Source organism: Lutra lutra, chromosome 6 (genome assembly GCF_902655055.1).
Source record: "Lutra lutra chromosome 6, mLutLut1.2, whole genome shotgun sequence".
NCBI classification, from domain to species: domain Eukaryota; kingdom Metazoa; phylum Chordata; class Mammalia; order Carnivora; family Mustelidae; genus Lutra; species Lutra lutra.
In genome coordinates this window covers 85093764-85110164 of record NC_062283.1, presented here as the reverse complement: position 1 = coordinate 85110164, position 16401 = coordinate 85093764, and the positions used below count along the sequence as shown (strand labels likewise).

Below are 16401 nucleotides of genomic sequence, written 5' to 3'. Positions count from 1 at the left end.
ACTTAAGATTCCAACATTAACAATCAACCCATGTTCATGTAACAAATACCAATAACCCAAAGTCCTTCCATTAATTCCTTCATATCTCAAGCTTGACATTAAGGGTTCAAAAATGAAAATAACCTACATACAATTCCAATGACAGTGCAATAAACAATAGATGAAGGGAAAAAAATCTGTCTAGCATCCAAATATTAAACCTATTAAAGCAGAAATGTTCAGTGTAGAGTTTACTCCCTTGAAGACTAGCAAATTCCTCCAACATTCTAAAATAATTATGCATAACCTGAAATTACCATTAATGATTCCTGATCTACTTCTGCACAGTAACTTAGGCACAACAAATGTGTCTGAATCAACCCCAAAGTGAGCAGATACCATTACGGTAAGTCCCATACAAATGTGCAGCTGATGAGCATTCCAGAAAGACCTCTGAGCACTGATGACAAGTTACTTAAATATTAAATGCCTCTTCTGGTTTTTCACAAAGGGTTTCAAATCACAAATTATTTTCCTAGGGTAATATGCAAGTTCTTTAATTCTGAATGATTTTCAAAATCTAAGATATTGAACCAACCAAATGAAAAAAAGAAAAAGAAAAAAAAATCAGTCTATATGGGATCCCAGCCAATGAAAACTAAATTTCATGGAAAAAAATAAGAGTCCACAATCTCACAATGAGGTCACCGTAAGCACGGATCAGTGCAGATATTATTACACAAATAATCGGAGTACTGAAAAAGGGAGTAGTCCGTCTTGGGGTGACTGGAAGAGTCACATGAAAGATACACAGCACGGCCACACAGAGTTAAATACCTTGTCTCTTCATCTTATGCAAATGCTTTCAAAACTGAAGTTGTGAAGGCTTTTTATTTTACTTTTAACTTTACTTTATGGACATTCAAGCTCACCTCCCTTAGTACCGATGTCCAAATCATTGTTAAAACCTGTGACATTTACTCCATTTACTCTGTATTTTTCATTAGTGAATGCCATACTAAACTACGGCTATATACAGTTAAGCAATATATAAAAACATATAGTGATATAATGTCTATCGACCTGTCAAAGTTCCCCATTTAAAAACCACTGATCATATATATGCTGCTTACCCTATACCTATTTTATATTTTATAAATCTGGTGAATAAGAAAATTTTGAGGTAGACAAGAGTTAGCTAAAATAAAGTATAAAGCCATAAAGTATAAAGACATCCTCAATAATGTGAAAAACAACCATAATACATTTTTCAAAGTTTGTTGAACAAATATTTTAACTTCCTGCACACAACTTTAATCTATTGTTTAATTCCGGGTCAAAAGGAAGTAACACAAATATGCACTCTGTTATATAAAAGGCCCAGAGGATGAAATTACATCTCTCTCTAATAAGGTCCTTTGAAATCCTATGCTAAAGTAACTTCGCAGCCAAATTATTTTTCTTCTGTTAATGCTGATTGAGCAGTAAATAATAACTAGGAAAAAAGAAACATGTAAAATAAAGTATTTCACACCTTTGCTTGAGTGTTCTTAAATGACGCCCCTCTACCAACTTCAATACAGGCTGAAAGGAAGGCAATTATTTCCTCAGCCTCTAAATAAAGCAATAATTCAACTGCAGTTTTCAGGGGGCAGACTTCAATTTCAACACGTTAAAAAGCTGTTTAGGGAAATATGCAAATTTTAGTGTTGAGGTTGAAACAAACCAAAAATTCTCATTTAGCAACACAGTGCTGCTGTGATAGCTTCGGGTTGATAAGGTGCTCGAGCTTCTTGGCCTTCACTTTTGCATCTGTAAAATAAAGGAGTCAACCAGTGTAATCTTTAAAGGTCCCACCACTTGTAGAACAAGCCCTCAGTCTTCCCTATCAAACATGTTAATATGAAAAGGAGATAGAGCAGGCAGGACACTTAATGCAAGAGAAATGTGAGTGTACTTTTGATCTTCCTACAGATCCTCATATAAAAAAATCAGCAGAGACCCCTAAATCTACCTAAGCCATTTTTTAATGAAAAATAACTGACATACACTATTATGTTTGCTTCAGGTATACAACACAGTGATTTGATATTTATCTGCATTATGAAAGAGTCACCACAATAAGTCTAGTTACCACCTGTCACCATACACGGTTGTCATAGCCCCTTTTTAAATCAGTAGATTGAAAAATAAATACCATCTATGTTATCATCTTCAGTCTACCCCTTCATATTATTTCTGATGTGACAGACTTCTGAATTAAAGAAAGATGTTAATTAAAAAAAAAAAAGGACACAGACCAAATTTTTTTTCTTCTTATGTATGAAAACTTAATGAAATTTTAAAATTTTCTTGTTGTTGAAGGCAAGGGTCAGGGTGGAAGACTAAAAAATACAGAGCATTTTCCCACCTCACGGTATATATTGCAGGCTCAGGAGCCAGACTGCCCAGTTAAAATCCTGCCCCCCACCCACCTGTGAGCTGGGTGACCCCTCCCCTATAAACTGGCAGATAATAATAGTGCCCACCTCAGCAAGAGAGCTAATTGAGTTAATATACATAAAGCACTTAGAAAGCCGAAGTGAGGACTACATTAAGTGTTAGCTGTGAGCATCTGGGGTTCTCAATCCAGTTATAATTCACTGGCCTTGTGTATCCACTGTAGCACTTTGGGCAAAATAACGGAAGCTAAGGAAAGTAAGTAGTCAATGTTTGTCCTTCCTTTTTAACTCCTGTTTGTTGTTTTTGCAGAGCTTCTACCCTGCTATCCTGGTTCCTGCCAAGAGAGCTGACGTGAATTTCACATACTAACTCTTGTAGGGGTATTTACATTCTACAGAAGTCTGGGCAGAGAAATCAATCCTCAATCCAAGAAGATATGAAACGATAGAATTTCATGTACTTTGAGACAAGTGCTTTTTCAGTCTGACTCTTGTCAAATTTGACACGATCACATCCAAATAATAGGCTCTTCTTTTCATTGGAAATACTGATATCCAAAGAAAACACAGCAAACAATTTCTTCCAGAGATGAGAGGCATTTTCATTAACCACAAAAGTGTTTGTTTTCTCTTGTCTCTTTGTAATGGTTTCAATGTAAAAAAAAAATAAACTTCCAATGCTAACACGAGGTCCTTAGTCTTAGTCAATGTGACATACTTTGCTAAAGAAAACTGAAAATATCTCTCAACAATCTGTGTATTGAGATCTAAGAGATCCTCTATCATTTTTAAAAGTAATAGCTATTGCTAATCTTTTTTATACCACTTAAGTATTTAATCCTACCATGCTTCCATCCATTTCCTGATCTTGTCTGAACAAATGTATTTCCCTCCTGTTACTAAAAAAAAAAAAAAATGCCAACAAGGGAGAGCACCCTGAAATATTCAAAACTACAGGCATTCCCTACCATTTTCAGAGTCAGAGTGTGCTATCCCTCCCTCATCCCAATGTTATCTTCTTCATTCTGACCTCTACTGGGCTCCGTTATCGCTTCTGCAACAACAGGAGCCCACTGTGCCTTTCTCCCCTGTCATCAACCACACACAAGCCTCCTCTTGTTTGAAAGAAGTGCTCCCTTCAATTACTGTTCTGTTTCTCTTTAAACACACAAGCTTCCTCTTACTTCCTCCTCTTCTCTGTACTGAGCCTCTGAGATGTCTCTTCTTACCACAACTCAAGTGAGACTGCTTTCCAAAGTGCCACCAATGACCTTCTAGTCAACCCATGAGACAGCCTTTTTCTCAGTCCCTATTCTGCTTGACCTCTCGAAATGTCAGATAATGATGACCAGTTCCTCCTGAAAACTATCTTGGTTCTTAGCTCTGAAAACAGTATTATCCTGATCTTCCTTCTGTTACCCTATCTCTTCTCTCCTGATCCATCTTCCTCCTTCCACCTCAGAAACATGGTATTTTCCCTGGTTTATATACATAAACCAGACATCATTTCCTCCTATATACAGAGCCTCAAGGAAGATACTGCTCTGCTCAACATGGTCAGCCCAGACATCTCTTCCATGTACAACAGAGATTCACCAGCTGCTTGTTTGACACGTTCTCTACAGTTCTAAATTCAAACACATCTTTCTCTTTCCTCAAGTCACTGACACTTACTCTTGAACCTTCGTACTAGTATCCCCTAACCTTGAAACTCCAGGATAATCCTTGCCATTTCCTTCACCATATTTACCACACACAATTCCTCCTATTCACTCTGTTTGAATGGTTACAAGTTCAGCAAAGCTTTCTCTTCAAGTTTTCTTCCTTGATTCTTTCCTTGCTTTCTTTCCACTGTCACATCATTAGTTTACACCAGAAGTTGATCAAGTATGGGCCACAGCCTGCCACATGCTGATGTAAATAAAGTTTTATTAGAACACAGACATGACCATCCATGTATGCATTGTTTATGGCTGCTCTCACACTCCACTAGTAGAAGTAAGCAAGCTATACGAAGACTTTATGGCCAGAAAACCCCAAATTATTTCTTGTCCTACCTTTCACAAAAAAAAAGTCTGTTCACCTGGTTTATGCCCTTTTCAGCTCACATGTTAACTGCTTCAAGATCTCCCAAACCATCTTCCATGCCCAGTTTCACACCTTGACTAATCTTCCCACCATCTGGTTAATTTTCCTAAAACATCATTTTAAAAATATTACTCTATTGCTCAAAAATTATGTAACTTTCCATTATGTCCAAGATAAAAGTCCCAAAAGACAACACAGTACCTTACACATCTCTATAATTCATGTAGTGACAAACATCATGCTAGACATGAAGCAACATGTAAATATCTAACCTTGACTTCAAAGATCTTTTTTAGTCTGGTCTCAGGATTTCTCAGCTGGTTTTCCTACCACCCTCCACCTTCATCCCCACAAAGCTCTATTCAGAAATTCTAAGTCATCTGCATTTTTTGTACAGAACTTATTGTCTTCTATTTTATGCTTCTTAGTCTTCACTCCGACTATCTGCCAGGCCAGGATAGACCTTCTTGTGTCCAATTTTCTCATCTTTCAAGATCCAGTTAAGGTATGATTTAGCCTACCTATAATTCTTTTCTTGACCTTTCTTAAGCTGCATAGTACTTATTATTCTCCACTGCTAACTTGGCAATATTGTTTTGTTTTCTTACCTAAATCCTATATGAGACTGTGTTTGCCTTTTCATCCCAGTTCCCTCCACAATTTAGTATAGCATATCACAGTAAATGTTCAGATAAACCTCCTCAAATATTTTGTAGGGAATACATACATAAGCAAATAGCTCACTGAAAGCAGACATAACAAAGACCAGTGATTCTTGCCTCCACCCAGAAGACCTCTGTCCACATCTATAGCCATTTTCCATAGCCACAAAAGTGGGGGAGGGAAATGAATGCTACTGACACCTAGTGGTAGATACCAGAAATGCTTCTGTACATTACAGAAGGCGCAGGACAGGCCCCCACAGCAAAGAACCATCTGGCCCAAATTGTTGATAATGCCGAAACTGACAAGCCCTGAGGAAGGTCAATTCTTTGCTAATTTGTAATGCCTAGAAACCTCATATCTACAAACACAGCAATCAGAAAACAATAAATATTTGTTGACTGATTTCTAAATATTTCTGGCTTTGTTATCTGGATCGAAATGCAGAGAAGTGAATAACATCTCAATACTTATTTAGCTGTATCTCTTCCTTGAGAGTGTCCAACCCAGTAACCAGTAATGCAGATATAATATGTGATTTTTGGAAAATTTGGAAGAAAGCATATTGAAAGAAAACTTACTGATTATGGTAACATACAGTACGGCATAATTTAGTATTTATACTAATGGTAGTAGGATCAAGCAACCACCTTAAGTAAACTGTTGTCTCCTTAACCTCTGAATGTGTGTGCCCCAGAATTCAGTCCTTTTAATTTGTCTCTATCTAGGTTTACTCTCTCGGTGATCTCAACCAATACTCTTTCTTTCTTTTTTTTTTTTTTAAGATTTTTATTTATTTATTTGACAGAGAGAGATCACAAGTCGATGGAGAGGCAGGCAGAGAGAGAGAGAGAGGGAAGCAGGCTCCCTGCTGAGCAGAGAGCCCGATGCGGGACTCGATCCCAGGACCCTGAGATCATGACCTGAGCCGAAGGCAGCGGCTTTAACCCACTGAGCCACCCAGGTGCCCTACCAATACTCTTTCTTTAAGTAGTGCAGATATACTGAAGCTTTCCAAATTTATATTTTGAGTCCAACCTTCTCTCCTGAGTTCCAAATGGTTACATCTAACTGACTTCCTAACATTTCTACTCATATGTCTAATATTAGGTCAAACTTAATATGTCTCTATGAACTCAGTTGCTTAATACTCTCCCAGCAATCTGTCCTCTCCACAGTGTCTCCGCTATCCAGCATCACTCGATCTTAGGGTTCCATCATCTTGACCTGAAGCCTCCTCCTCATTCTTCATGTTAGAAGAACATATGGACCAAAGAATCACGCAGCAGCCTCTCACTGCTTCCACCTGGAAATGAAATGTATAGCACTTCCCTTTGCATTTCATTTGCCAAAACTAGTCCTATTGTCCTATCTAAATGCAAGGAGGCTAGAAAATGTATTTCCCAATGCACCAGAAAAGAGGAGTATGAAACACCATTGGTGAAAACACAATAATGTCTCTGCTCCCATGTCTAAAACTGAACTCCTGGATCTCCACACTCAATGTGTTCCTTATAAATTAACCTGAATCAATAAATGCCATGCCATCCTTCCCACTGCTCAAGATGAAAACCTTGAAGTCATCTTTGACTCCTTTCTCTCACGACTGACACCCAACCCATTAGCAAGTCCTCTAGCTCTACCTTCAAAACATATCCTGAATCCAGTCGCTTCACATCCCCCACCCCACTGCTACCTTGTCATTTCACATCTGGTTACTGCAACAGCCCAGTTTCTACTCTTGTCATCATAACTGTCATTTTTAATAAGGAGACAGGGTGATTTTTTGAAAATCACATTATGTCGCTCCTAAGCTCAAAACCCTCCAACTACTTCCCAAGTCACTGAGGCTAAAGCCAAAGCTCTTAAAATGGCCCCCAAACTCCACATACACTATACTCCTCCACCTCACACTTCCAACCTGATTACTTCTTATCTCCACCTTGTTTTCTCCACCACAGCCACCAATACTGGCCTCTTTCTATCCTTTGAACGTATGAGCTGTGCCACCACCTCAGTTTCATAGTCGCTATCTTCTCTAACTAAGCCCACGTTCCCCAGATACCCATAGGGCTCACTCCTTCACCTTCCCCAAGTCTTTGCACAAATGCCATTTTCTTTTTTTTTTTTTTAAGATTTTATTTATTTATTTGACAGACAGAGATCACAAGTAGGCAGAGAAGCAGGCAGAGAGAGAGGAGGAAGCAGGCTCCCTGCTGAGCAGAGAGCCCTATGCGGGGCTCGATCCCAGGACCCTGGGATCACGACCCGAGCCAAAGGCAGAGGCCTTAACCCACTGAGCCACCCAGGCGCCCCCACAAATGCCATTTTCTCAGTAAGATCCTGACTCCTCTTCCAAAACTGTGGCCTTCCCTTCCCACCTACCTTGGGATTCTACCCAGAATTTCCTATCCTCCTCCCTACTTTACCTGGTTTTCTGCCTTACACTTATTATCATCCAACATACTCTATGTATTTATGTTCATCTCCCCCAATTAGAATATAAACTCCATGGGAATAGTAGTATTTGTCCATTTTGTCCACCATGGATTACTAACATCTAACACCATGCTTCAAATATAGCACTTCTTCACAAATATTCACTGAAGAAATCAGTTGCCACTGTCCAAAACTCATTTTAAGATAACTTTAGAACTCACGGGGCTGGGTGACTCAGTCAGTTTAGCGTCTGACTCTCGGTTTCAGCTTGGGTCATGATGTCATGGGTTGTGAGATTGAGGCCCATACCAGGCTCAGAGCTCAGCATGGACATTGCTTGGAGAGTCTCTCCCTCTGTCCTCCACATACTTGCATGCCCACGTGCATGCTCTCTCAAATAAATAAATCTTTAAACAAAAATAAAATAAAATAGGGGCACCTGGGTGACTCAGTGGGTTAAACCTCTGCCTTTGGCTCAGATCATGATCCCAGGGTCCTGGGATCGAGCCCCACATCAGGCGCTCTGCTTGGCAGGGAACCTGTTTCCCCACACCCCCTCCCCTCCGCCTACCTCTCTGCGTATTTGTGATCTCTGTCAAATAAATAAATAAAATCTTTTAAAAAATAAAATAAAATAACTTTAGGAGTTGACATAACACCTTACAGTCTTATATGAAACAATCATTGTCGGGAGGACAGAAATGATGTTATATTTATCTTTTAGTCCTCGGTTTAACAAAGTTCCTGAAAGAGAACAGGGACTCTTTAAATATTTCTTTAACTGAATTTGTTGAATTGTCATTCAATTTTCATACATTCTGCTATCTTATGATTGTCTGCTCAAAATATTTAGTAATAAAATTTATACAGTGGGTTTGTAATGATGGGAGAATAACTTCTATTTCTCACCAAGACCCAGAATATTTAAACATTTGCTCTTTATTTGAATAAGCTGAGATCAAGTTGAGTTTTAATGCATACTTAAAGACATCAAGTGTATTGAAGGGTCTGAAAACCATTTAAGTTGATCAAAGCAGGTAAGATAATACATTTACCAGTATAGGTTCTGGAAGGGGACTATGTAAGCCCACATCTGTCAGTGCAACATTCTAGCTGTCACAACCCTGAATAAGATCTCCAAGATCAGCTTCAGCCTGCCCTGTGGGGCAGCTTAACGGGATGAGTCACATAAAGCACTATCAAGGAATGCAAGCTCTTTTCATCAGCCAACATTTTCCATTTGCTGTATGCCTTACAGCAAAAGTTACATTACATTAATTTTCCCATTTCTCAGAATTATTAAAGCAAGAAAGAAATAAATTACATTTATATTATAAACAGTTATTTTCATTTTAATTGTTAAGACAGAATTATTGGACAATCAAAAGACCATATATAAGTTGCAAATTCAGATAAGAGACTTTTGGTACCTGAAGATATTATGGCTCTTATTTGCATCTATACTCTCCAAGCCAAGTGCTCAGAGCTGCTGACAACTATCCAGCCCCAGATCAGCAGGTGTGAGGCTCTCTGCCACTCCCACTCCTCACCAAGTCCATGGCAGGTTGCACTAAGATCACAATGTTTCTCTTCCACTGAGCCAGGAGGAAGCTTTAAGATCCTTCTCAACAGGGACAGGGCTACCAACTGATCACAGGTGACAGAAGAAAAGCCTAACATTTACTCTCCAGATTACAGCAAATGGTATACAATCACAATCCATATTCTGTACAATGTGGGGCTCTCCCTGTCTACAAGTGTATTCTAAAATTTGTAGAGAAGTTTTAATAAAATTAAGTCATAATTTTAGAAGGTCGTAAAAGATGATTCATGGAATCTTTTTATGAATCCTTAACAACACATGCAAAAACATAGAGATTCAGAGGTAGAAAATTGTGCAAAATGAAAGAGTAAGCCTTAGTGACTAATAAAAATTAAAAATTAAATTTACTGTACCTGCTTTTAAGGTACTCTATTATATAATTGCAAAGTAAAGATATCATTGGCAATTGGGAGTTATAACAATTTTGAAAGTAATTTACCTTTAGCCAAAATTCCAATGAACTCTGAAACATACTGTCCAACTGAGTGGTTCAAAAAACACCTGTTGTGAACATGATTCTTCTGACTAGTTTAAAGGTTGAGCTCTTCCTAACAGATTTGCAGCCACAAAAATAATTTTGGTTAGATCGGAATAAAATACATTACATGATGACGCTCAAATTGATTTAGAGTATCTAAGAAAAAAAGCAATAAAATAATGGGATTCCAGGATTTGGACAATACCACATTATCAAAGATGAAAAATCAATTTAAATTGAAGATAATCAAAATAATTATTTTATAGCAAGGTGTTGAAACATTCACAAATTGGTGATTCTGAAGCTGTATGTCTAAAGGTGATTTGGCTGGCATATCAATTCCATACAACAGCTAGAAACTGTCCAAAACACTCAGAAAAGAGCACAGGTTTTTAAAGATGGCTTAGTGGCTATAATCAAAAATGATCCACAGACTCTCTAAGAACAAAGATCTGGGGAATAATCTAAAGTCATTTAGGATTCTAAGGGAAACAAACTGGGACAGAAAAGAGATTAATTTATTAAACTAACTCTAGAATTTTAATTTGCATTATTAAGTTAGTAAGTTTGATGCAATAAAATAAATACTATTAGTATCTACAAATATACATAAACTTCTAACAACACTGCTGCAACATATATATAAAATGGATCTAATGGATGTGAATTTACACCTCTCTAAAGGAAATATGTCATCAATAACAAGTTAAGTGCTTCAAGTTAAGAGTAACAATGTTGACCTATGCAGGAACAGTCAGGCCCTTAATGTCTAATAGTAGGGAATGCCACCCTACAGTAAAAACTTTATTCTCCCTCAGTCTACTTGGTAATCATTAATGCTTTACTACATAACACACCAACTTAAAATTCACAAGCACTATTTTTTTCCCCAAACTTCTAGCTTGATGATAAATTTAGGCAATACCCCCTCTCACTTTGATATAAATGAATAAGATGAGGAAAAAAGTCTATGGCCCATCATTCAAATAGGACCTCAATATATCTCAATGTGTAAAGACAGTATAGAAGCTATAAAAACAATAAATATTGCTCAGTCTTTATCTGAATACAGGGAATATAACATATTTCATAGTATCAAAGGAACTTCTGATTATTAGTATAGTTACTGCTATGCATAATCTAGATTTATATGTATTTCTATTAATGACAGTTAGTTAAAAACCAGTCAGCTATAACTGGATATAAAACTGTTTCTAAATAATTAGAAAGTTCTAATATAGAATTTCAGACAGATATGAAAACTAAACCTTACTTTAATTGTTGACCTCCTAAAATTCCCTAGATGTCCTCAGGCAGACTGCAAAGTAAGATCCAGATATAATGCAAAAAAAAATAATAATTAAGAACCACACTTTGTTTTGATTACATGTTATAAGTGTGTATTATATGTTATGTATAATTTTTTAAAAAATGTAAGTGAAACATGAAATCATGAGTCAGTAATCCATTTTGAGAATAACATTTTGACTTTCTAAAATTCATCAGGCTATTCAATAACATACCTTAGTATGTAACAGTATATAAAAGCTTTTGAAGAAAACATTCATTAAATGACAGCAAGAATTGTGCTAAGAAGCAAGGATACAAGATGAACAAGACTAGCTATGACTCTTAAGTAGTTTATAATCCAGTAGAGAGGTAAATAAACAGATAAGATTTCAGTTCTGTGGGGTAAGCCCCGGGATGGAGGTAAATGCCATTGACAGCACATTGTAGAGGCCCCTGACAGCCTGGGGAAGAAAGAGGCCGTCTCAGAGGGACGGAAACCCACAGGGAGTCTTCCAGATCTACTAGTTACCTGCGTGGAGCAGAGGCCCATCTGGGAAGAGGCTACGGCACTAGCAAAGACACAGAAACCTCAAAGGACCTGTAAGATTCTGTGAACTAAAAGGAGCCACAAAGAATACCAGAGAGCTAGAGGTAAGTTTCACTGAACGCTTGGGACTTTCTCTTATGGGCAAGAAAGGGCCTGTGAAGGATGTTACATAGAACAGCCACATGATCAGGTATGTACTTCAGAAAGACCACTCTAGAAGCACCTGAAAGCTGAAAAAGACAGTCAGGAGATAAAATAGAGATCCAAATGAGAGCTGTAGCAGAGTGAACACTTTGAGAGAGATGAAAAATTAAGATGAGACAGGAGTTTGACAAGGAGATGAGGAGAGTAGGAGGAGTCCCTGCTTTCTGACCTAATCCACCCCACAGCTGAGGATGCCATCCTCGGAGATGAGAAGAACCAGAACAAAAAAGAGGGGTAGAAAAGTTGAGAGAGGAGAGCTTGTGAGTTCAGTTGTCATATGCTGAGTTTTTAAAACCTATGCACCTCCAGGCAGGGCTGTCGCCAGAAGGTAATTGGATATGCAAGAATGAATAAATACTCTTTAAAGACGATCTGAATATGTCCGGTAATTGTAATAACAGCTAACATTTACCACGTTTCTACTTTAAGCGGGGCATATGTTAAGCCTTTCATATAACTTCTTTTTATTATCCTCCCCACGCTACACATGAAGAAGAGTTTAAGTAATTCCCTTATGGTTACAGAGTATTGAAGTGTCAGGGATTTCTGATTTCAAGCTCAAGTCCTTACCCATATACTACGCTGTGTCTGCAAAATCCATTATAGGTTTTAGGACCAGATAAACATGGGTTCAGTTCTAATCTCTGCTACTTAACAGCCGAGTGACCCTGACACTCTCCAAGCCATAGTTTCTCCACCTGTAAAGCGGTGACAATAACAATTACATCACTAGACGATTCCATGGAAAGAAAATATGGAAATGTCAGACTCAGTCTATATGTGCAATAACTGGTACCCACTGTTATGTCTATCCCTAAAGAAGAAATTCTTCTGTGATCTGAGCAAATTTCCTTTCATCTTATTATGAATTTTCTTTTCATTCTACTCTATTTTTCTGTATCTTAATAAAGACTATGTATCATTTTTCAAAATATTTGAAACATACTCTATAAAATTTAATGTTATTTAAAGATTTTACTCAAATAGAAATCATTTCAATGTAAAGGGGTTGATTCCATTTTTTTGACATTTCTTATAATGATGAATGTCAAAATAAGAAAACCCCAAAACCATAAGTCATGCTGATGTTCTGGAAAGAGCTTTGGACTTGGAGTCAGAAGACCTGTGTGAAGTCCCAACTCAGCTGTTTACTAGCCATGGCATCACGGGCATGTCATTAACAATCCCAACAGTCCCTCTGCACATGTCTGTTCTTCCAAGTCTAAGGATGCTGAGGGAGAAAGGCTTTACAATCTTTATAAAACCAAAACCCTTAAGTCATCAACACTTGACACAAACTTCAAGTTTCCTGTGTTTTAACCCAAAAGTGCCCGCTCTTTGATGGCCCATCAAACCACTCCACAGAGCAGGAGCTCCCCATTTGACTCTGACCAGATGATACCCCTCAGGTGGAGAGTTCCATGTCAAGTGTGAGGGGAGGTGGGAAGTGGGCGGGGGGTGGGAGTGGAGAGCATTCTTTCTTTTTCTCAAAATCACCCCCATTCTCACCACAAATTCAGTAGCTAAGTTTGAGCCAAGAAGCCAGAAAACCACACCAGATTTCTGATTTTCAAACCTGGCTGCACGTTAGCAACACCAGGAACTTAAAAAAAAAAAAATTGTTTTTTAAACGTTGAGCTCCATAGTCCTAAAATAATGCCAGAGGAAACTATGATTTACAAATGCTGGGTTTCACTTTGTAAAAGGTCGTATGAAGCATCTTGCATAATAACCTCATTCTAATGTTAAACATAAAAACATATTCCCTTTCACCTACACTACATTGAAAATAAATATTCCTTCTTAAGGATATACACGCAACTAGATCCGCCATCCCTGTCTGCCTGGACTGCACCTGCATTAGTTTCATGTCCCGGCTATCCCAGGGTCTCGGGAAAACAGCGACAGTTGGTCAATCTCTCTCTCTCTCTCTCTCTCTCTCACACACACACACACACACACGTACACATGCATGTGCACAAACCTTTAAGTAACCCTCAGTGTGTCAGAACAAAGTACAGATCAACAGTGGCCCTCTCCTGAAGCAACACCACTAAAATGACATTATTCACTCAGGTATGTATATGGTCTTGCTTACAGACCTCTGACACCACTGGGATCCATAAATCCATAAACAAGCAATGGCGTGGGTGACATCATGCTATCATCCATTTTGTTGGAGTCCACACTTAGATAACCAGCATTTAAAAAAATAACTACTTGGAAGTCCCCGCCTCCTAACTGCTATTTGTCTAGTCAGGAAATTTTTGAAGAATAATACCTCTACCATTTGACAGACTTTTTTAAACTTTTATGGTTTTGTATTTTTTTTTGTTGCATTGTGATGCCATGTAAAATTAAATAATTTTACTTTATTAAAGATAATATACCATGAAATTATGCAATGGTTGTGTCTGCTTGTAAATTAAAGACTTGGTTATCACCTTTTCTTTTAAATGAAATATTTTTAGAAACAAATTAACTTGAAAATGGCACACCATTCACCAGAACATAGATTTGTCTGTATTTCAAAACCAAGCTCGTCAAAGAAATATTTTCTAGAATCACATGATGATACACAAATGCACTCTCTTCTGTTGCCTCATAGAAACATGAGACTCTAAGATCAAGTAGCAATCATACAAGATATTTAAGAACAAGATCAATCTGCATAATACACACTTGGTGGGTTCCCATGTGTCCTCACTTGTGACATGCCCAGTGGTCTGTGGGAGGAACAGCTTGAGCCATGGTTAGCAGTAGTGTAGGAATGTGAGGGAAGACCTTCCCCTGACTTCTGTTCCACACACTAACGTATCAATGCCATGTAGACACAAATAGTGAGTTAGGAGCAAAGGCCACGTAAACTCTTTCGCTTTGAGAAAGCAGAATCTCAGAGTGATTGCCACCAATCTTGTGCATTCTTCACTCTGCAAAGAACTAGCAACATAAGGCAGTCTGAGAAAGCACAGGAGGACTGTGGCTGCCATCCCCAAAATGAACAAGAGGTATGCTCATAACACACCTTCTCCTGTTATGCTTCTGACATTCAACACTATATGCACTATCTAAGCATTTCTGGAATAAAATGAAATAAAGATGGTGTGCAAAATTGTTTAGATTGTTGAAAAAACTTGGCATGATTTAAATGCCCTAGTCTTTTTGCCACTAACTTTCCAAACAGACAATCGACAGAGACCTCAAAATGTGATATCATTAAGCAGAAATGGAATAATATTTCCAAAGGTTTGTTTTATAGCCTTGGAAGAGAATCCAAAATTCAACTAAAATGTATGTATATATATATAGTTAGGTAGATAGATACACACATATATATATGTGTGTATCTATCTATATACACACACATATATATATATATATTTTTACAAAACTCTTTGATTTTTATAATATATTGCTTTTAGTATGATTTTGAGTGGTTTTTGCCACAACTTTTTTCAACAAACGGGACACTGAATGAGACTTACTGATTGCTCATTTAAGTCCTGGGAGTCTTCCATGTGGTTTTCTCACTTCTCCAGCCACCCCCAAATAGAAGCAGCTTCCTTCAATTAAAAAGTGGACTATCTAAAACAAAAAAGATGGAAACAAAGAGGAATAATGAAAAGATTATCTTTTTTTTATTTATTTGCAAATTACCAAAGCACACTATGATTTATGTGATAATGGATAATCAACAGGAGCATTATTTTCAAAGAACAATACTCATTAATATTATCCGTATCTTATAGACTTAATGACCTTGAAAATCACACCATGGTAAAATGGGAATATGTGAACAGCTACTCAGGACAATTTTGGACACAGTCTGTAATAAACACTTAGAATACTGTTTCGCTGAAAGAGATCAGTCATTAAGCTATTGGCAGATTAAAAATTAAGAGTCTGCATCAATTGTTCAATTTCTGAAGTGTATGAATTAAGAAAATACAGTATGGGTCTTAATATGACAGCTTGCTATAAAGGAAAATTTGTCTAAATTACCAGATGATCATTATCCAGCTTTGAAGAATAGAGCATCATAAAATGCATGCTCAATTTTAAATATAGATTAAAAATAACACTATTACAATAATAAAGAAGGCATTACAAAAATACATGGGAAGGACAATTCATTAATTAACCTTAGTGAGACAATCAGTTAATAATTCACAAAAGTTCATCTTTACTCCATACCATATATTTAAAAATTTCCAGGCAAACTGAAGTGTAAAATAGCTCTAAGAAAAATAGGATAATTTCTTTCAATACCCAGATGGAGAAGGATTTTGTAACAGAAACAATGAAATACAAGACAAAAAAGCCAAACAGCCTCTTGAATCCCCTCACACCTACAAGAAAAAACATCATAAAAATTAAAGGATAAGTGAAAATATAAAAAGAAATATCTGTATAAATATCAAACACAATAGGCTAATATCTTTAACATATAAAGAACTCTTAAATGCAAACAGAAACGCTCACACATCCCTATAGGAAAATGGTCCATCATCACAAAACAATGTTCAAACTCATAAATAAATACAATGTCATTTAAAATAATGATGATGCATTTGTGGCCCTTTAACTCCTAATTTTAAAAATAAGAAGAATATAAATGTTTAAAAATTATGTAAAAAAATGGTGTTTCTCATGGACATCAATTAGATAT

At 37.2% G+C, this 16401-nt stretch overlaps 1 protein-coding gene across 14 annotated transcripts in view; it reads right to left on the bottom strand.

Annotated features, from left to right (window-relative positions):
- Positions 1 to 16401, bottom strand: part of EYA4 (EYA transcriptional coactivator and phosphatase 4) — a 321947-nt gene that overhangs the window by 242424 nt on the left and 63122 nt on the right. For all 14 annotated transcript variants that reach the window (XM_047733823.1, XM_047733824.1, XM_047733825.1 and 11 more), the window contains one exon: positions 15218 to 15317. In XM_047733823.1, coding sequence (XP_047589779.1) covers positions 15218 to 15250 — 33 coding nt within the window. In that variant the 5' untranslated portion in view covers positions 15251 to 15317. The remainder of the gene's footprint in view (positions 1 to 15217; positions 15318 to 16401) is intronic.